This window comes from Lagopus muta, chromosome 8, assembly GCF_023343835.1.
Source record: "Lagopus muta isolate bLagMut1 chromosome 8, bLagMut1 primary, whole genome shotgun sequence".
NCBI classification, from domain to species: Eukaryota; Metazoa; Chordata; class Aves; order Galliformes; family Phasianidae; genus Lagopus; species Lagopus muta.
The window spans coordinates 20,630,897-20,654,068 of NC_064440.1; the positions used below are offsets into that span (position 1 = coordinate 20,630,897).

Genomic DNA, 23,172 nt, shown 5'->3' on the forward strand with positions numbered 1-23,172 from the left:
CTATCACCAGTGGTTTTCTGAGAGTTAAATACTATGTGAAGCTGAATGATAAAAATCTTTGAATTAAATAATTTGTTAGATGTGTGAGTTTCTATTTCAACTTGCAAGTTAACCATATACCAACTAACCTTCCACCAACTGCTGCGTAGAACTTTAAGTCCAATCTGACTGGTCATTATCTATCCAGTGCTTAAGATAACGAGTTCTGCTCCCTGACCAGCTTGTCTCCAAACTGAGACAATAGAAGTCTAAGGAAGTATAGATGTTAACTTATCAGCTATTTTATGAATTTCAAATTACTAACTATGCTGTATGTCATATACAGTAAGTTATTTATACCATAACCACAATAAGGCATCATCTAGTAAGTTGTAGTAAGTTAAGTTAGGTTCTGTTCCATGCAGTGTATTTGTTTGGGGCAGATATTTAGCGTGAAAAACAATAAGCTAACACTTTTGATATCTAAAAATTGAATTAATGAATTACTGCATATACAAAAAATGGACTATTGAGAAAACAGGTCTCCTCATTTCAGAAAATAAAGCCAAACAGCACAAATACAAGCGCTGTGCACCTACAAAAACAGCATTTCAAGAATGAAAAATGAAAGAAATACAGGCTTGTCTATTTCAAATCCCTCATTCAAGAATTAGACAAAACAAGAGTTTTAACATAAGTTCCAGAGCAGTGTTCTTCCATAGGAAATTACGTACATCAGATTCTGCATTTTATTTTGAGTATGAACCCCCACAGCTCTGAGTTGGTTAAAACAGCAAAAAACTCTTTAGACTGTCTCAAAACAAGTAAGCAAGCCACCTTCATTAACACTATACCAGGTGGCCTTTAGACTGAAAATGCTACTGTTAATACAGTACAAGTACAGCATGTTACACTCAACTTTAAGAAAAATCCAAGTATATTTTGTTTGTGACAAACTAGTGAAATCCATTTTTATTACCTAACACCACTTCTGCACTAGCTTTGAGAAATCAACCTATCTGCCATAGAAAAGTAATTTAAGTGCTGCACTATGAAATATCTGACTAAACAGATAATGTAGCATAACTGGAAAATTAAGTCAAGGAACACAGTATTAGATTTCACAGCCATTTAGTACTCATATGAAACAAGTATGTGACACAAGAACTTGATTTTAATGCATCACTGTGTAATGTTGATGCTAACATTGCCTAGAAGAGCATCAGTATTTACTAACAGATCTACTCTATGAAAAAATAAGGAACATCCACAGGCATAGTATAATAAACAGTCTATTAACCCTAAATAAAGGTCAATCAATCTACAAATTTTATTACAGAAAGACTTCCAAAAGTGGAAACTGCAATGAAAGATGAGCATCTCTGCTAAAGAGCAGCCATTTTACAGAGCTATTACCTTGTCCAGGTCTTGAGGTTGCAGATGTTCCAGCAGATGGCAGTTCAGCCTCCTGCCAATTAATTATAAATAACATTATCTGAATGTACAACTCCATGGTACCTTTTACATTAAGTCACTATCAATAAAAATTCTTACCTTTGCATTTGATTCTGGATCAAACCTTTCAAGAATTAGTTTAGCAGTCTTGTATGTTTCCTTCTCCATCACTTCCTCAAGCTGGAAACAAAAGGGTCCACATATCAAAACAGAATTCTTTCAGCATTGTCTTCACACACACCTATTCACAACCAACATACAGAAGTTACCAAATTGTGAAGCTCTACTCAATGAGTCATGTTCAGATGTAACTCACATAACATGTTCAGAGAACTGCAGATTTGGTGCATACAATGGATTTGTATATGTATGGTGCATAAAATGGATTTTCCTTCCAAAAGTTTAGCAACTCTAACGGGCTACTTGTATTTAACAGCTTTATTGCAAGGAAACACCAAATATTGCTAATTGTTTACATATAATGAGGAGAATAATTACATGCACCAACTTCAATAATGGAATGTGCAAAAATCTATCAGCCATCATTATTGGAAGTTATTAGACATGACAAGCACATGACAGGCAATTCCTTAGATTTATTTCCTCATAGCACTTAATGCTATTAATTTAAGGAAGGTCGTTAGCCAAGTGCTTTACAGAATAAAGTCTCTGTGCCAATTAACTGCTGTCAGCATCGATTTTAGATTATTTATTAGCAGAAGCAATTAGCTTGCTGCAAACGCTGTGAAAACTCACTAACTAGAGAACAGCCATAGAATTTGCTCAAATGACTTTAAAGGCTGGAACTCCATCTTTACAGCAATTCAAACTGCTTTTCAGAAGAAAAAAAAAAGGGAACACGTTAAGAATTTAAATAAAAAAAATTTACTGAGAACTATGCATACTTCAGGGAGTGTAATTAAAGCACTTCATTATTACAGTGTTTTATTTACAATGCACTCAAGTGGCTTTATAGCTAATACATGGGCTTAATTAAAAAAGTAATCACTAGTAAAGTATCATTTTAGTGGTTAACAGTCAACATCAGAAGTAGCTTAACTTTAAAACAGATAGCTGAAGTTATGACAAATAGCAAATATACATAGAAATTATAATGCATTTTACAGTATCTTAAGCAGACCTTTTCTCTTAGATATGCTGACTAATGGCCACGTTCAGCTAAAAGTAGTCGTTTGTTTGTTTGTTAAATTTGCTGTTGGCATAAGCTGTAAAACTGAGAAGGTCAGTGGTCAAAAAATTACATTCCCTCAAAGTCATTTATCACTGCTAAAATAATAAATGGTGCACATTAACATGACTTTTAGGCAAGTATTTCACTAGTGAGAAACTAGCATCTCAGCCTGTGTATACAGTCCTTGCATTGCTTTTACCATTAAAGAAACCTCAGAATCACAAATAGACCTCAGAAGATAAATAAATTCCACTCCATTTAACAGATACACAGTACCCATTTAACAGCTCTCTCCTACACGCACTACCAGAAGTTCAAGGCAAGGAATACTACACAAGCTGCTAATTAAAGACTGTTGAAATAAAAAGGGAAGGAATAGGGAAGTAAAAATAATAATAAATTCGCTAAATTTTTATTTCTGCAGGGCTTTGGAGTTAACCCACTAACTTAGAAATGCCACGCAGTACACACTAAGATCAGAATTAAGAGTCTAATAGGAAAAACAAAGCATTCATTTCTCATAAAAGTGCAAACCATTAGGCAATCCTTCACATGACCAGGTGATGTTAGCAAGGGAAAGTGGGGAAGCACTAACCATCAGTGTCAATATCCAGTCCCCAAACCAAAAGGAAGAGCCCCAGGTCACTTTACATAAATGACCGTAGAATGCATGCATTTGTCTTCATAGCAACACAGGAAAATGAGAAAACCTCAGACTAGATAACTTCCAGGTAAAGAAAGAACAGAATGCTCCACCATCACTTGACACTTTCCTGTCACAAGATTCAGATGTCACAGTCATTCTCAAGTTATCAAATTATGGGATAATTCAACAAGTTATTCTTCATATTTTGAAGTTTATACACAGCTATATAAATCCAGCAAAGCAGAAACTGAATGAGAATTCACATCTGCAATCAAGCTTTTACAAATTTCTTGAAAATTCCTAAAAGAGATCGAGATTTTTTAATAAATATACTCACAAATCCCATGGTTTCACTTCTAGAACATATTTTCCTGAAATCAGTTAAATTTGTATTGGCTGACAATATAAAAAAAAAAAAAGTAGTGAAGAGATCAAACTTTGCTTACTGTTTAAGCAAATTAGTATAATTACTAGAAGCACATAATGGCTTGTGTGCATAAGCCTGGAATACTATAAGACTGCATGAAGAAGAAACTTGCTTCTGCACTACCACAAATCCATTTGTAAATACAAATCAAATGACTGACTTCTGGATCATTCACTACTTTGAAACGACCCCAGAAAAGCTTTGTGCTGAACAGTGGCTCAAAAACACAACAAATTGCTCTACAGTTCCGCTCTTCTCCCTAATAACCTTCTCTGAGATTCAAATGTTTTCCCCCCACAAAAACGTTTTTCACCTCCTACCAAAACAAAATCCAGTTTATCAAGCTAAAATGCTGAGTAACCAGAATCACAAATGAATTCTCTATAAAGGTTAATACCACCTAATCATGGATTTCCGAACTAACTCACAGAATTAGTCACATCTTAATAAAGCACCATGGTTGTACCACTTTCTCTCCTGTGGATAACTGCATGGATGGCTTGCTTTCCAAATGACAACCAAACAGAACTCCTGCAAAAACTACACCAGTTGCCTACACTGAAAAGTAATATGTGTAATGTATTTTAAGCATCTTGTCAGGGTGATTTAGCAAATAGAAATTTGAAGTATTAGCACAGTGCAAGCTACTTAATCACCACACTACCTCGTGAGTTCTTAAACTGAATTACTTGGTACGTCAAACCTCACTATGGAGAAGTATTTCTCCACATTTGTGCGAGGCTGAAGATTAATTTTAACATACAGTATAAGATTTGCAAGCACATACAAAAGTAACTTTAAGATAGAAAATAAAGTAATTTAAGCCACAATAGTAACCGTTTCATATGAACACTGCAACACATTTACAAGAAACACCTTGGTTATTCATCAATAGATTTAATTTTTAATCATACGTTGAGCTTCCTATTGTGAATTTGCAGGACTCTAACGTATGCTGGGTAGGCACAGCTGGGCTCACACAACGGTCAGTAATTACTATGCTATCTTAGCAACTCTGTCCTCAGGCTAAGAATTATCCCATCTTTAAGACCGCTACTCCAGGTAAAGTCTCTGTTAATTCCCACTTCTAGCAGCTTAATACATGTCCTGTGCCCTTGCTTTTAATCTGCTTAACCCTCTGAACTTGCTCATCTAAACACATTCAGGCATAAGGGTTGACAGCTTCATTAACTGATGAAGAACTAAGGCCAAAGAGACAGTCACAGTATCACAAACACAACCATAGGTATCCTTATAATCAATGATGGGAAAAGTTGCATCTTGAAGTACTGTCTTAATTATAGCTAATGCACTCAATTCTTACCCCCGTGACAGCGTCATAGAGAACCACAGCATGTTTGAGACCACTAAGGAAACAATACTCAACCCTGTGCAAAGTATTATACACACTGTGTACTTCATCTCAACAGACAATATTAATGGATATTTCAAGACGAAAAATCTCAGATATTTCACCCACGTTACCATCCATGTGATTATGCTACTAAAGTCTGAAGTCTTGTGAGAAGAGCTGAAGGGTCCATCTGGCAGCTCACATGGCACAATCACCAGGGCTTTCCATCTAGTAGGTGAGGAGCTTATTCTGTTGTTGGCATCCTTTGGAACTTAAGGAGCATTACCAGGGAAAAGATAGACCACAGGCCAGAAAAGCTCAAGGGCTGTAACACTTCTCAAAAGGCCAACTGTCTTTAAAGTTTCTCCAGCACTCAAGCAGTTGAACTACAATAAAGTGAAAAACTATAGCTATTGCAGCATGCTCACAGTGCCTAGACAATCCACATTACAAATAAACAGGAAGTACATAATTTACCCACTCACTATGTTAGTATCTCAGTAACCATTTCTATTACCAAATACATTGGCTACTTAGAATCCAACAGGAAAAAACTATGATCTCGTCCTTCTCCATTCCCATTACTTCGCATTAATGCTTCTGGTTGGTTGGTTGGTTTTTTTCCCCCTGCTTTCATTGCTTTAACTACAAAGTAGGTATCACTACAGGTACTTGTTGATACAGATAGGACTAAGGAAATTAATACAAAACCAAAACTAAATCTAAATATTATCAAAATCACATTACTACATAATTGTTATAACTCAATTTTAAAATGCTTTTATCTAGAATACAATTCTAGGTAATTACCTGCATCCGTTTTCAGCTTATTTCAACAAAGTAGGATTCAAGCTTAATTAAATACCTTAAGCTATGACCAAACTTTGAAGATAATCTTCAGAGTGAAAAATACTAACACCACACCAGATCAATAGGCTTCAATAAGTCCTCTGCTTCCTTGCTAGGAATCAGGTACCCACAAGCTCAGGAGATAGTCACAGACTATATTGCCCTCAGACTGAAAAATAGTAGAGCTAAAGTTCTGCTTTTGTTTGTCTTCAACGATTACAGGTTGGCACTTGGGCTGTTGTTTTGACTTTTTTTTAAAAAAACTTTTTTTTTTACATTACATATTTTGCATATGCAAAGTCAGGACATTTACACCACGTTTCACTATAATTCCAAGCAAAGAAACCTCCCCATTTTTTTTCCTGACTTATCTACTTGATTTTGTCTCATCTGAAATAAAATAAAAAAGGCAAGGAATCCACACACAAGTTCAACATGACTATTTTTTCAATAATATGATTATTGTGATCACAGAAAACCGTTTATTTAAATGAAATGAGAGATTTACACTCAAGACTCCAAAGGTTCTTGGGATCTGCATTGAGCTTCTCCAGAAATTTCCCTTCAAAACAACTCAGTAAATGTGTAAATTGGAAAGATTAACTAACTTCAGTTATTGTTTTAATAAAATAAGATTAAAACTATAGCTGTCATATTCATTTATTTCATTACTACAAAATTTAAGCTTCTCCAACTCTTTTCATCACCTCTTCAGCCAAAGGACACCTCCATTTAACAGATCCCTTAAAATAAAGATTAGCAGATGTAAATTAGCAAATCCTCTTTACTAAAGGACAATGACAATCAGGTTACAGTTTTCCGTACCATTTTTACACTTACAATGTACTTACACAGCCCAGTGGAAGATCAATGAATTCTGTTTGCCATGTGAAGGCCATATGATTTCAGACTCTTAACAGACACCTTTTTAGTAGCTTTGCTACAGGTTTTCTGTTAATTTAGCTACTAGAGCAAGCAATCCAGAAGGCACAAGGTAAACACTTGGAAAAAATCATAAACATACTGCAACCTCAGGAGGATGTTTCATGGGTAGGGACTTCATTTGTGATTTCATCGGTGGCTGGTTGGAGGTTTTTGGGTTTTTGTTAAGTTTTGCCCTGAGAAACCTGAGATAAAGCCACAGTTTCCTTACAGAGCGACTAGCCAGAGATGAAACAGCTTTCGGTATACAGTGCAAGTTATCCAAGACTCAGTAGCTTTTCGGTCTAAAATTTGTTTCAAGATCAAGTGTTGATCCATCTGATACAAAGACCTGACATACACCAGTTTCATACAGTTAATTCATCCACACAGCTCACAAAAACAATCTGGAGATAACCAATGGAACTGATACAAGACAGTATACATTTTCAAGAGGAAAGAAGATAATGGAATGAATACATAGTATAAAAATAAGATGGAGGAGAATGAAAAATAAGCAAGGAAGCATTTGAGATACAAACAATCTGTTACTTGATGAAAAAGTGAATCCAGATGCAAGGCATTTTTGTTATTTATAAACAAAAAATTAAATGATGTGTCTATTAAAAATTCAGTTGGACTATGTTCTCCAGTCAGTATATCTACTGCTTTATAAACCTAAAGCAATAAGCAATTTAAAGAATACATTTTCATTTTTTGCTAAATCACTTAGCAGACCTAGCAACAAACAACAAAACAGGAGGTTTAATTTAAACTACGAGAAGAGAATTTATTCTCATACACAAGCAGCCCAGTACTACTGTGTGGCAGGAGTACTAGAAAACATATGAAAACAGAGCAACATTAATAGCTTCCCCTCCTTCTCCTCTGCCTGTCTCTGCTTTTCATTTATGTATCTTCATCAAGCTGAGCTTGTAGAGACAAAAACATTTCAGTGGACCACAACAACTGCTTTTTGAAGTTTTACTTACAATTTTTTTCTTTTGAGATTTTAAATCGTCCAGCGCATCATCTAAAAGAAAAACATCATACATCAGTTTCCACATATGAGAATGTCTGCACCCTCTGACCACTGAATTTGCCCTGTACGATCAAAGTTTACTGACCACAACAAAACCTGCTTCAGTTAAAAAAAAAAAAAAAGAAAATAAACTATCTTTAACCCTGAAACTGCTCATAAATTATAGCCCACTTATCATTTTACAGTTATAACTATTTAAAAAGTTTTATGTACCATTTCCTCATTAAGGGAACCAATTCTAGCTAGTGCCCTGCTTTGACCTACATTAAAATTGCTACAACAATGGACCAAATGCACTTAATCTCAGCAGTCAAACTACAGAAAAAAATGCTTGAAGTCCAAGTATTAATATATCTGAGTACCGGATTTACTGGCTTCAATATTTCATGTAAGCCTCTTACACATGCTAGTTTCAAATGCCGGATGAATTCTGAGCTTCAAATCTGAATTTATTTCATCCTTCCAATACTAGAGATCACAGAAGAGAAAAGTTTTGTAGGCTAACCAGGTCATTTTACTACTAAATGTAAGAGACTTTGCTACAAGTAATAAGTGCAGCACTTAACCTCTTATCTCTACAAGGAACAGAGAGGAAAGGTCAAATGCAATGGGATTCTCCTTAAGTCAAATGCTTACAGCTTGGCACTCAAGGAAACCTCACTGCAATAAACCATCACCTAGTACAGAAGATGCTTTCTTGGTAACACCAGTTTTCCACTACATCCTTCATAGCAAGAAGAGCTTAAACCACATAAAATCTTGTTTAAAACTCTTTCCCTTCCTCAATATTACTGGACTCTAGTAGTTCACTTGTAAGATATCATGGTTTCTACCCATTTTTCAGTTTTCCAGAAGCTATAAATAAAATAAATAAAGCTATAAGAAACAAGAAGAATATTAAATGTAATACATACTTTTACTTACATACATACATTTGCATTTATCTATGTATATTTATTAGGTATATTAAATACTTCTGAAAACTTATTCCGGGAAATAACTTTGAGGAACACATAACATCTTGAACTTTTCCAGAATGTAGGAACCCACTTTGATGTAATAAGCCATTCTATTAAATGTATAAAATACTAGAACCTGGTACATACAAAATTCTGAAGTTGAATGCTAAGAAAAAAAAATAACTATTACCATCACTTACCAGTAAAAGAGATGGAACTTAGAGCAAAATCTATTGAGTGCCAGGCCAGGCCAAAGAAAATATACAATCCCAGGAATTACTTCAAATAAACAAACTAATACACCTCCACCCACCAAATTTGATATCTGTATTAGAACAGTCTCTCAGGTAGTCCCATATAGATTAACAGCTTCCACTGTAAGATAGCATGGGATCAGGCAGCCAAACAAATAGTAGTGTCATTCATTAACAGTTAATTAAGAAACAGAGGCTGCATTTGGTACACAACTGCCTAGAACAACTTCGAGTACAGCCACCCACATAGGAATACAGTAAGTTTATAGAGGGAGCATTTGTTTCTTTACCCCCTGCTTTTGACAAACATCTCATGCTTGCCACTTCCAAGGTGGACAAATGGAAATTACTGGAAAGCACTCTCAAGAAACCAATATATATCTTATCTTAATTAAGGCTACTGAAAAAGCATTCATATCAGAGAAGTCAATACCTGCAAAATACCTCATTTATTTTCTCCACGCTTTGGGATAGATCAGCCTAAATCTTCCTCAACAGTTGTCTGACTCACCTATCTTAAAAACTGATATTCCCTAATCTTCCTACATCACCCATCCTCCCTGTGTTTCACTAGGAATTTTCCTCATTCAGAGCTTGGCTCCCAGAACTGATCCAGTGTAGACTTCCACAGTATTAAAATACCATTTCTAATGAAACTCACTGTACTAAATTATACCAGAACAAAAGACTATATTTGAGATACTCAGCTGCCAGTTCTTTTTCCAATGCACTTTTTTCTGCAACTCTTGCACTGTGTGTTTTATTTCTCTTTTCTAAATAGAAGACTTGCAATTTTGAGGTAGAACACAAATTGGGTTTGCCCAATCTCTAGTGCAGAAATAATTCTCTTTAGCATAATCTAACAAGTACTTAAACCTTTCCTACACAGGTTTAAAGGCAGTAGACTTCCTCATATTCTAAAAACAACAAAGGCTTTTAAACAAATCAGAATATACTTTTATTTCTTATGGGACCATATAATGCAAATACATATTTGTCCTTAGAAATGAATCAACACAGCATCACAAAATATATGAACAATTTTATCCATACATAAAAATGTCTGTCCCTATGCTTGCGTATAAGATGTAAACATTAAATTTAAGAAATTCCAAAAGTGACATTTAACTCAAAAGCTGTCAACTTAAAAACATCTTGTTGCTCTGCAAGTCATGAAACACTGACTTTTTTCTGTATAAGTGCTCGCATGACTGTGAGATATTGCTACAGGCTGGATTCCTTTCAAAGAAAATCTCAGATGAAGTCTAACTACCACAGACAGATGAATTTCACGTTACAATGAATTTGCATGTACTTTAGCAACTACACACAAATATATTAGAATACCAGCATTTTTATTTTTTAAGTTACATGACACCCAATTTTCCTTAGCTCTCAAAAAAAAAAAAAAGCCATCACACCCCCATCTCCTCATACACTCAGGAGAGCATAAGCATATTTTGGAGAACTTGGTGAGGAGTAAGCCGTCTTGACAAATAAATTTAACACTTGCTATACATCTCTCCTCTTGTACATTAAGATAACAGATTAGAACTGCAAGAATACTTGCAAAATGCAAATATTAAAGAAGTCACTCCTATTATTTTCCTTTTTCTGCTGCATTTTATTCTGTTACACTTCCAAATATCCAAAGAGAGGAGAAAAGGTTACCATCATTTCATAAATAGAGAGATTAAACAGTTTCCTTAATGTTCTCCACAGAGTTGTGGTAGAAATAACAGTGTGACTAACACTACCCATTTTAACATCAAGAGGTTATTGCTGGAAGCACCAAATGATTCAAAATATTTCCTTTCTCACAGCAAGCATCATTCCCAACTAGCCCCATACGCTTAGAAAGACAGAAAAATACTTACTATTCCTTTCTGTCCTTCTGGAAAAGAAAAAAATGAGCAGTGTTCTTATAAACCAGATTCTTTAAAACAGAAAGAAGAGTTATATTAATTAAAATACTGCAGAAATCATTTCTGAAGTCATTTAGCAAAGCAGACAGTTGACACAGAAGACTTACCACATGAGATTTAATTCTGCAAATACAAAGAACAAATCTTCAAACAATATTTAAGTTATGTACTTGTTTAAATAACAATTAATAATATTGCTAATATTCAATATTAACAATATTAAGCAGAGAGCTTAAATATTAATTGAAGCTTAATGATTACATTGACAACGAGACATCAACACTGGTATAAATAAAATCCAACTGGAATAACATTAAACAAATGCTACTATAGGTAGAAATACTAAGGAAGCAGTAGCAGTAACATCATTGCTCGCTAAAATGCTCAGTGAGAATGTTTGGAAACCTCAAGGTATATGAAACCAGCTGAAAACTACCTATTCATTGCTTCTTGTTAAATAAATTTATGAAGCAAGTTAACCAAAAAAACAAGTCCACCAACTAAGACCCAAAATTAATACACAGGAGGTTTGTACAGGGAATTCAATACCAATGAAAGGCAAGAGATACAGCTATTGTGCAAATGCTCTCCCAAACAAATATAACTGTCCTGACTCCCATTGATTTTACAGAGCTCTGAATCCAGTCACATTCTGTACAGTTTCAGCTGACTTAGTCCAAACAATGCAGCAGCTTTATCTATGTGCTCAAAATAAAATTACTGATCGATGTCTGTTTTACATTTGAAAGGCTTCTCTACAATCCTTAAGACTTATTTAAATCTACAATTGTTTATAATTTCAATAAAGTAGCAGTGTTTCAGTTGAGCAAAAAAATCCACATCCCAAAGGCTAGAAACATTTTCCTATAACTAGTATAGGAAAGCAAGCAAAATAATGTGAGATTTTAAAAATACTTCTGAGTAATTCATAAAAACATATTTTGTATTTATATAATGGCTACTCAGTTTCAAATGCTTTTACACAGTAACAAAACATGAATTAGGTAAGTCAGACAGGGCAAATAGAAAGTGAAGGTAACATATCCAAGGTAAGAGAAACAAGCCTAACCATTCTGCTTCCGAAAGTCTACTGTAACAACTTAAGAACACAGACAGCACTGTCTCTTAACAACCTAAAATACATCTTCCCATGAAGAAAGAACACTATGGCACACAGGCATTACTTTTTTGCTTTTAACTATGCTTAATGCAGAAAAGAGTCTTTTCCTACCTAAAGTTGTATCCTAAGCAAACACATATGGTAGGATTTCACACAGCAGAAAATTCACGAAACTTGGAAGTTGGAAAGTTGGAAAACAGATCTTCTCATATAAACATAAGTTTAAAATGAAAAACATTTATATGAGAATTAGGGCAAGATGAAATACTTTTCATTTAAATGGATTCCATTTCAAGAATATCTTCCTAAAACACAAATCTTCTCAGAAGTATCAATACATATTTAAAATCGATCCTAGCAGTTAACTCTCCTTACCAGTAACGTGCCAAGACTAAGGGAATGACCCAAGGCAGAAACAAGATGGTGACTGACTGCAACTGGAAAAGGTAGACATATTCCAGTTGGATTAGGGCTTAAAAAAAAAAAAAAAGAAGAAGAAGAAGAAGAAATCTTAGAGCTATTGCTGGGTGGCACCTCCTGACTGAGAGCAAAGACAAGCTGGCAGTTGTTTGCTATTCACATCTGTCAAAAAACCTGAAGCGTAATAGCTTAATAGAAAAAAAATCAGATGAACTGTCACAAATGGTAAAAAACAAGTCTAGCTCTGAACTTGTAACCTAATTCAAAAATGCCACCATTCCAAAAAAGTAAAGCAAGAATTGGGAAGACAAATTAGGGAAAATCCATAGTGAAAATTCACACCAGAGCACTAGAAGCCATCACCTTCAATTGTAAATTTTTCATTTCTACACAAGCTCTCCTACCTCAGTCAGGTGAAGATTCCTCTTCTACACACTGTCACTAATAGCATAAGCAAGCTTTGCATGCTAACAACAAAAGGCTTCAAATCAGTGCACTTAAGAACTAAACAATTCATATTGCTGTCAAAGATTAATTTATAAATTAATTCTTTCCAGAAAAGATAGCACGGCCCATCTATCTTCTCCACAGGATTCTATAACAGCAACACTTGACTACATTCCACTTAACACAATATAACATGTAGAGAATATCTTCGTGTATCTTTTAACGTATAACGTATTATGTTCTGTGTTATCCACACCAATTGATCTTGCATATCCTTAAATATATACACTTGACTCTTCCTTTCAAGTCTACAGCTAGAGCACTGGCAAATCAAGTTTCCATACAATTGTGCTGCACAAATATAGACAGCATTCATCATGTTCATCGGAGATAGTGCAAATTCCTATGACATAAAGCAGTAAATGCACTCTACAATCTGTTTGCTAGAAATGTTGCTCCAAAGACCAAGACCAATTCTCCTTGCTGAGGGCTGGGGGCAAAGAGCAAAGAAATGAAAGCACTCTTTGGTAAGGTGGGAACTCAACTTTTTGTTTTTAAATAGAAAAAAGTCAACGTAGAAAACTAGTCACTCATGAGGACAAACAGGCAATTGTGTAGAAAAAGAGAAGACTATTGTCCCTCCTATTCACATCCGAAGATGTTAGGGTGTTTACTATGTAAACAATCAAGGAATTTACAGGTAAAAAACAGCTATTTACGTAAAATTGATCCTCAATATATTTAAAATTGATCCTCAATATATTTAGCCCAATAACCCTCCACATAACTTGAGCTAACACTCAACTAACATCTAAAATTCAGTTTTCTCAAACTTTTTCCTCCAATTTTATATGGTTCACTTCACATACAGGCAGAATAACTTGTATCACTTCCATACAGTAGTGTTGCTTTTCCAAAACAGCAGCAGAAATGAAACCTAAGATAGTGCTCTTCTGTTTATACTACGCTAACTGGCAGCTGCTCAGGTACAGCTCTGTCTCTAGCTCTGGTATAATTTTGATAAGTCAAGCAACTTTAGCTGCTAACACCTTCTGATGATAACACTTAATTCAATACTAAATCCAGACCCTGGAGAAACATTCCCACTAAAGAAAGCATCTATCCTACTACTTGGATTTATTTTAAAACAAAAAATTCAACAAGTTACAACAACTCAAAGATCATCAAAAACAAACCCAAACCCCTGCCACAAAGCATTCTCCATCTCCTTCTATCAAAGGGACAAATGTTTAAAAGAGACATTTACTTACATCAGTGGAAATGCAAAAAATGGAAGCGTCATAGAAAACCTTGCTGTCCATTCATCAGGAAGACACCACAAATACACAATTAAGCAGGTGGCAAGATAAAGAAGTGAAGAGTAGAACAGCAGCCTTCCAACCCATAGTTTCTGTAGTCTCTGATTTTTTTCTCTAAATTCTTCTAACGTCTGTATTTCCTGTAAATAAATAGGTTCAAGTTTAATGATGAAATGTAACTGTGGCTTTTATTAAGCCGCTTTTAAGTGCTTGCTAAAATTAGCCACAGTGTCATACCAGCACTGAAGTTAAGCATATTTTTGACAAATGCTGCTATTTACCCGGAGATAACTTTCACACCATAAATACACCCCAGGACTATTCTTACAATGAGGGCCACTTGCACTGTATTAGCAGTGACATATCACTACTGGGCAGAACAAATGAAAACTATTACTTTTTCCTATGTAACATTTTAGTATGCTTGGGACAAACTGAACATGCTCTGTATCCTATGAATGGCTGTCTCTAGGACCACAGAAGACTCTACCAAATATATCTTGCATTCTAAAACTTTTATCAGACATGTGGAACATCAAATGTTTTTAATGCTTTCCTACTAACACGGGAAACTGCTGAAACCTTCCAATCACTCCACATGGTTTCATCTCAATATTTTCTCACCTTAAGACTAAAATCTTGAAAATCGAAATGATACTTTTGGCATATTAGTAAGCAATCAAGCTATGCTCTGAAGTGTTACCATTTTTATCGCATTTCAAGTGACAACAGAAGTACTTAAATTTAAAGGAAAAAGTATCAACAGCATATTTCAAATGAATATTTCTTCAAGCAATACAGACACATGTCTGAAATTCCAGCTAAAAAGCACAACTGATTAATTAACTGTCTGTTTTGTTACTCAGGCTCTGCCTTACTTACTACCACTATAGTTACAGGTTTTGCACTTTAAACCACACACTGAAGCTTTTCTAGCAAGCCTGATAAACAGAACTTTCCTCAAGTGACATTTCCCATAACACAAGAGTTTAACTATTAGTTATAATAAAATTGTGAAGTTATGCCAACTTCACAATTCAGACCTGTTCCAAGCTTTCTAAACAACTGTTTAAACTATAGAACTATAGTTCCTCTAATTATTACACAGTGTTTTGGTGTGGTTTAGGTTGTTAGGGTTGGGGTTTGTCTATTTGTTTTGGGGGTTTTTTGGTGGTTTTTTTTGTTGTTGTTTGTTTTGGTTTTTTTGGTTTTGTTTTTTTTTTTTTTTTTTTTTTAATGTAGCAGTCTGTATGAAACTCAGAATCTATAACAACCAAATGGAAAAATCAAAATGATTTAAAATTCCATAGCATTATTTTACTTAAAATAAAAGTGTGACCAAACAGGACATATATTTCCAAACAAAAACAAATATTTACGAGTCAAATACATACCTTATCAATTTTTTCTAATACTTCTACAGTAGAAGGCTTTGCCTGCTTACAAGGGAAAGGACAAAGCCATTAATCTGATTAAAGAAATACATTGAGGATTAGTGTAGATTAACAGTTTTCTAAAAAAAAGACATGTAATGAATTAATACATCATCTATTTTATATAAAACTAATAATCTTTCCTACTTGTACAATCAATGAAAGCACAGATGTTACAGTTATGAGTTGTACCAGAGAGCTTGGCTGCACAGTTCTTACACCAAAGCAAAAAAGATAGGATGCTTATCCGTATCCTGGGCTCACTACTAAATTCCAGCAGAGTGGATCTCCAGAAGAGATCCTTCCCCACTGGCAGCCAGCTCTTAAATAGGTCTAGGAGAGGTGCAGCCAGGCTCCACCCCTTCCGGCAGCACAGCTGAATTTCCTTCACCCCTGCTCCCGTGGCTACTCATGGCTCGCCTCAGGTGGTCAGTGAGAGGTTCAGGCCGTGATTCAGCAGTTCCATACACACTTGAATAGTGACAAACAGAAGACACTGACACATCGCTGTCTTGCAGTTGTCATCCTATGGATTGAAGGCTCCACTCCTACACCACAAAAGATGAAAACCTACAACTACGGTAATAATAGGTGTGTGGGTAGGAAGTAAAACAAGAAGTGAACTGATGAGTGGAAGGAAGAGGTAAAATAAAGAAAATACAGACAAGAAGCCTCAATCTAAGAACTTTAAACCTTTTAGCAGTACTCATTGCACACAAAGACAGGCTCTAAATAAATTATAAGCATCTGCAAGTAAGCATTCTCATCTGCAATAAAATTCCCCTTAAGAACAACTTGGAATCTATCTTCTAACAATCTCCTCTAATTTCTGAGAAGTAGGAAGGTACTAATTATCCTCCCAAACTCACTGGACCACAAACTCAAAGACTAAGGCCAACACAAAAACCACTGTAGACTTGGAAAATCCCCCACCCCCCAAGCAGGGCCGGCAATTTTAACTACACTCTCACCTTTTAATGATTTTTTTTTTTTAAACTCTAAAAACATAACTTGTAAACCCAGACTCAATAGCTCACATCTGCTAATAGAAATAATAGTCAAGAGCATAGTCAAAAGCTTCATGACTTTTGCAAACTCAGTATATTATTAAATTATACATAATCCAACAAAAATAGTTAGGAGGAAAGATCTGTACATGTAGCTACCAAATTATTTTTTAAAAAACAGATACAGAATGATATTCTGAATGTATCCACTTGGACTGAGAATAGTTACTCATCTTTAAAGTTACAGATACTGCTGTATCTACCATGATAGAGTACCACAAAACTCTTTGGAGTCAAAGCAGTAATTTTGTAACTCAACCAAACCCTGCCAGGTCTGGTACAAAGAAAATAAATCTTCAGCTGTAACTTTCAACCAGCATCGAAGTCAACAAATACGATTAAGAATTACATCCTGCAAACTTCAATCTTCCAAGCTAACAAAAGATTATGACATTGTTAAAATATTTTACTTACCCTCCATCTCGAAATTAATCCACCCATCTTCTACAGTGGACAAATGTTGGTAGAGCTATTAATCTTCTACAAGAATTCACAGCTAGAAGTAAAGCATTAAGCACATAAGACCAATCTAACAGCATCCTACAAGAGTGATAACATACTTTAATAGCTAAACATGTCAATACAGTGCATAAGATCACTGCATAGTTATCTACCTATATGTTAATATAAACCAAGTCTCTGCTTCATAGACCCTCTTGTAGGTCTCTTAATCAGCTTGAATGAGAACAACTTAATTTATACTTTGTAACTTTAAACGGAGGGGGACCCTCAAAAATAGACACAAAATAACCACTTACAAGTCAAAATCCTCCAGCACTACTACTTACTATTAAGCAGGATAATTCATTTCTCAGCTCCTCATAAACTCAACTCTTCATATACCTTTTTATTTAGTTGACGCCCCCAACATTCACAATTAACATCCTATTATTCATGAGAAAGAAGTTTTTCTTCCATAGATTTCCTTCCGTTTCACACCCATCAATAAGAACTTTTCATATAGCATTATTATTCCTCCTTTGTATGATCAGTTTTAGGTTCAAAGCAGGCCACAGAGATTTCACATGCTCTTGGAAAGCACTACACTGGCAGGTGCTCCCTGAACACAACTCAGGGCAGTTACCACCACATTAAATGGCCCTAAAAGCAACTCTAGGCGTGCAAAAGTAGTTCAGTCTGCACGAAACCAGAACCCATGAACAACACTAATGCAATAAGCTGGGCCTAGGTTCCTGAAATAGAAGTTTTGCAGTCTTCCATCAAAAAGTAGATGGACTTGGAACCCTAGAATGATTTCTCTCCAGTCTAGACTGAAACAATAGAACAACAACAAAAAAAACAAAGCACCACCCAGCTAGGCAGAAATAAGTAATTAGTAGTTTGTTTGTTAAGTACCTTTTGGCCAAGCATTGAAAGATAAAGAAATCTCATCTCAATTCAAAGTTGTTCCCAAATTGTCTGAGGCTGTCAGAATGAATTAACACAACATAGGATACATACTGCTCACTAATGCTACTGTATTACAGCCTCCTCTTCACCTTGTAAGAGAGCCAAGGACTTCAGAACCCAGAACCATAGGCCCTATGATTTTGAAAACCAATCCTTGAAGATAAGCAAATCTGTACTTGAAACGCAGCCAAAGTGAAGCTAGAACAGATGGACACATGAGCTCTGCTGTTGCCAAATTACTAGCACAGAGTGCATGAGATACAGAAAAAGCACTGCTAGCCCTTGGTGTTCTGCATAAATCCTCCAATCACTATTACAGTAGCTCACCTCAGAAAAACAACTTCTCTATTTTTCAACATTCAATACTACTGTTCTCTAGCACTAAAAATTTTACACCATTTTTATTTTACCAGGTACATGAAGATAGATTTTGACACACACCGAGTAGATCTGAGGTGACTTGCTTCACAAGTACTTTCACGCTGAGATAGCATCATTATTGCAAAACAGAACGAATGCTGTTATCCAGCCAATTAAGAAGCTTGTAAACCTAGCACGTGGTTCCCAAATCCGGTTTACTTCAATTATATTGTCACTGGTACTATGAGCACAGGTAACTTTTTTAGGTTCACATGATTCACATGGCCTTTTGGAGCCATTTTCCTTCACACCACAGCTGCAGAAAATGACACAGAAAATGTAGAGGGCCCTGTGAGCAAAAATTGTTCATGAACCATCGGTGTTGCAGACCTCTGTCAATAACCCATTCATAGTGGTATCTATCCATATGTCTTTCAAACTACCTGGAAAACATCTGGAAGGGAAACAGGTTTGACAAGTGTCATCGCATGTATAATTTTATACGAACCACAAGAGCAACAGGCTTTATGGATGCCTGTGACTCAGTATTACCAAAACCCTTCTCCAAAGAGGATTAGGACCACTGAATTCACATTTGCAATTTAGTCACTTAATCCTTAGTTACCAAATAGAGAATTTTCTGTGTTTACTATGGATCACTTCAGACACTTTCCTTGCTCCTCCTGCAGAAAACATGCTTCTTCTGCACAGAGCTGTTTTGCTCACTCACTCACTGCTGTGATAGGACTCAATTCTACCACATTACCACTGATTTAACATACAAATAAGATAGCTGAACCCTAAGCTTTAAAAAAAAAAAAAAAAAAAAAAAAAAAAAAAAAAAAAAAAACAATAATACAAGAGTTGTGAAAACTACATGGAAGGTCATGAAAACACAATTACTGTTTTCTATTGCCTAAGTCTCAAAAAAAAAAAAAAAAAAAAAAAAAAAAAAAAAAAAACCACAACATGGTAGCATCTCCTCTACCCAAAAAAGAGGCAGCTTGATTAGGAAAAAGCAGACATGCCACAGAAGGACAGCTGGAGCAGAAAAGGCTTTTCTTTTGAAAGATGGTGGATTGTGCACAATTACAGAAGTCACCAATCTACTCATCCAGGGGAAGAAAATGGTTTAATGATCTCATTACACCTCATCAAGCTACACAGTCAGGCAGACTGCCTCCTATGGCTAGCAGCACAGGCTGCACTCCATTTCAGAGCTAACACAGGGTCCAAACAACACCAGGTACCCTCAGGGCCCTCCTCAGAAAGGGCCCAAAAGCACGCAGAACATCATCGCCGCTTTCAGATTTCTTCAAGCTAACTTCAAAGAAGTTTCATGATTAAAAAGCTCTTCTGAAATTAAAATCCCCAGTGTTAAGAACTAACACACTGAAATTCATGACTAAATAACATCAAACCAAATCATACTGTAAGGAAGACTCGAAAGTCGCAGTCAGGACTCTGCATACAGACACACAGGCATTGCACCCGAAGGGAAGGCAAGTGCCATTTAAATCAGGTATTCTGCAAGCCTTCCAATTCGCTCCTGTGTAGACTCCATCAGGTGCTCACCATCACACCCAGGGATGGAAGTGCCACCTCCGTGTCCGCGTCTGCTCGCTCCGTTTCCACCCATAGCCCAGGCTCCCGTTGGCCTCAGACACCCACAGCAGCTGCAGAAGCTCCGAACGCCTCGGACAGGTGAATGTAAACCGCGAGCATCACCTGCCACGCACCACCACCAGCTCCAGTACCTCCGTTAGAGGCAGACACTGACTTTTGTCAGCTACCAGCTTCGATGCCATCTGCTTGGAAGCATCCCGAGGTGCCGCGTTTCTCCCGAGGCGCAAAGAAGCGCAGCTCACCAACAGAACACGGAGCGCAGGGCGGCGGCCCAGGAGCCCTCCGCGCCCCACAGCGCGCCTGAGGCCAGACAGCGCGGCAGTTCCCTCCCGGCCCTACGCCCGCCGCCACGAGGAAGCCCCGCACGCTCCTCCCGCCCGCGGTTCCTCTTCCGAGCCTGCGCCGCCGCGCTTCGCGGGGGCCGCCGGCTGTCAACGGGCGAGGAGAGGGCGAGGGCCGTGCCAGCGGCTCCGGTTTCGGCGCGTGGGAATCACCGGGCGCCCCGTCCGCCCCTCGGGCCGGCGAGTCCCCGGCGCAGAGCCGTGCCAGGCGCTCCTCCCCGCCCCACGTACCTGCCGCGCGCCGGGCCGCGCATCCCGCCGCCGCCCGCCGAAGGAGGGGTTGGGCCGCCCCGACGGCGATCCCATCAGCCCCCGCGCGGCCCCGCCAGCCAATCAGCGCCGTGCCGCCGCGGGGCGCGCTGCGGCGGGGGAGGGGGGTGGCCGCCGTGCGGTTGTTTCGTTCTGCGCTCGGCTTTCCCGGCTGGCGCAGCCGGTGCGGAGGAGCTGGCGGAGCGCAGGGCGCTGCCGTGTGTGCAGTCGCGGCTCCTCAGCTCCCCCGCTTAGGAGTTTTTACGGCTGCGAGGAGCTGAGAAAGAAAGGTGGTAGTTCCTTCGAGGTGGAAATTCGTATGCAGAAGCTGCGCACCTTCATCTGCCGAGCCCGCTGCATCTAACCGTGTAGCACAACCTGGCCCGTGTTTTTTTTTCTCGTTTGGATTAGTTTACCTTGGGAGGCGGGGAAGCGCCTGCACAGCCCCTTGTTCTTAGCGCTGCAGAGGGATCAGGGAGAGCGGGAAGCATGAGAGTAGGAAAGCTCGTGGGTCGGGTTAACAGACAGCTTAGTAAGTGTAGGAATGAAAGAGAAGTGCAAAGGAGATCACCCACCGCCTCCCACAAGCAGACCGATGCCCAGCCAGTCTCCAAGCGACGTCTACATGGAAGACAAAGTCTCCTGCCGTCTGCTAGCCCAGCTCTATTGCCGAGTGTGCCATTCTCTGGTACAGAGCATCACTTACTTGGGCCAGTATGAGTCAGCTACCCCGTGTGTGCTCTGCTACTTTCTTGCCCACCACAGCCTTCTCACTGAAGGGGCAGAGTGAGAAAAAAGAAAGCTGTGCAAGTGCTGCTCAGCAATAGCCAAAACACTGATGCGTTGTCAACGCTTTTGTAGCCAAAAGTCCCAAACACAGCAATATGGGGCTGTTGGGACAAAAGCTAACTCCATCCCAGCCAGACACAGTACACTAATCTTAAATGTTACAGAAAATAAACAAGGTTGAAGAAAGACATGCAAGATATTGAAGTTACTTTTCAGATAACTGGTCAGCTTTGTGCTTTAAGTAGTGGAGCTGCTGCAGCTGGTCATCTGCCAGGCATCCATTCTCAGTTCTGACATTAGGAAATTAATTCTTTTTGCTTCTACCAGTATTCACAGTGAATCCTACCACTCAACATTATTAGTTACAGTATCAGCCAACTAACACTTTGAATGACAGTTGAGAAAGGGTTTCAGAACAGAACAAAAACATAGCAGTCAGTGCAGAGCGCTGGATGCATTGAAGTTGCTTTGCTACCAGCTGCAGAGGTCATAGCTGTAAGCTGCACATCCATCTTTGTTTTTCTCACTATGAGACCCTTCCTTTCCAAAAGGAAAAATGTTGAGTACTTTCTCTTCAGCTTATAACTATCACTATCCTTCTGCCGACAGAACTTTTTTTTTCTTTGTTTTCTGATAAGTACAGCTGCAGTCAACTTCTGGTTTTCATACTTCACTGTGGTGTTGCTGGAAAGCAGCTCATTTAAATCTTAAGCTAAAATATTTAAGCATTTTTATGTCTACTTCCAAGGTGTAGCAAAGCATCCACTTTAAATAAACCTAGATGATGATGGTACTGTGTTTTGGAATGATTGTTTTGTTTGTTATATTGGTTTATTTGCTTGTCTTTATAATGCTACAGCCAACAGTAACACCTCCAAGAGGCCTCCCCACCTTTTATATTGCCATAAACTTTTTCAAGTCACCACAAGTACCAGCCCTGACTCAGGGCTGAACCAGAATCATGAGGGACATCCCAGACTGTACTTTGTCCTTGAGCCTTGCCATAAAGCTATATCTTGAAGCAGGCCTCCTCCATTAAGTTCTAATCACTGCTATGCAATCATTAATCTATTTAACTGGTAAGTTTAAGAAGGTGTTGATAGCCAGTGTTATTGAACCTTTCACACAGAGAAGTCTCTCAGCTATGTGACACGCCATGATAATATGCAGTGACCTGTTTGCTTCAGAGTATAACTAGCCCAAATTCACCTAAAAGAAGAAACTGTGCCCATGTTGCTGGTGAGCATAATAAATCTGAGTATAGAACCATAATTTCAAATCAGTTAAACTAAAACTTTTATTAATCTGGTTCAAAACTGCCCCCTGCAGAATATTAAAACTCTAAATCTATTCCTTTTAAAATCCTGGAATTGGTGTTTGACATGATTCTGTACGATCACTCTAGCAGCAAAGAATGTCTCCAGAGTTTTCCCCAGCATCATAGAGAGTATTCAGCACTTTTAGCCCCTCCCTACTCAGAATATTAAAAAATTAGTAATAAACTTCTTTTAAATGTTTTCATCTCACACCCTGTTTATTGCCTTTGGGAAGTGAGAATACTTGTAGCACACACTGGTCAGCATTAAAT

General features: G+C 37.6%; 1 protein-coding gene across 2 annotated transcripts in view; it reads right to left on the minus strand.

Annotated features, from left to right (window-relative positions):
* Nucleotides 1–20,871, minus strand: part of LNPK (lunapark, ER junction formation factor) — a 39,129-nt gene extending 18,258 nt beyond the window's left edge. Inside the window, exons 1-8 of one of the 2 annotated variants that reach the window (XM_048952800.1) lie at nt 20,778–20,871; nt 17,224–17,305; nt 15,704–15,745; nt 14,262–14,449; nt 10,956–11,014; nt 7,816–7,856; nt 1,534–1,614; nt 1,396–1,447 (exon numbers count right to left, since the gene is read on the minus strand). In XM_048952800.1, the coding sequence (XP_048808757.1) occupies nt 1,396–1,447; nt 1,534–1,614; nt 7,816–7,856; nt 10,956–11,014; nt 14,262–14,449; nt 15,704–15,745; nt 17,224–17,250 (490 nt within the window). In that variant the 5' untranslated portion in view covers nt 17,251–17,305; nt 20,778–20,871. Of the gene's footprint in view, nt 1–1,395; nt 1,448–1,533; nt 1,615–7,815; nt 7,857–10,955; nt 11,015–14,261; nt 14,450–15,703; nt 15,749–17,223; nt 17,306–20,777 lie in introns of both variants that reach the window. The other variant, XM_048952798.1, reaches the window with a different exon arrangement.
* Nucleotides 20,872–23,172: the final 2,301 nt, after the last annotated feature.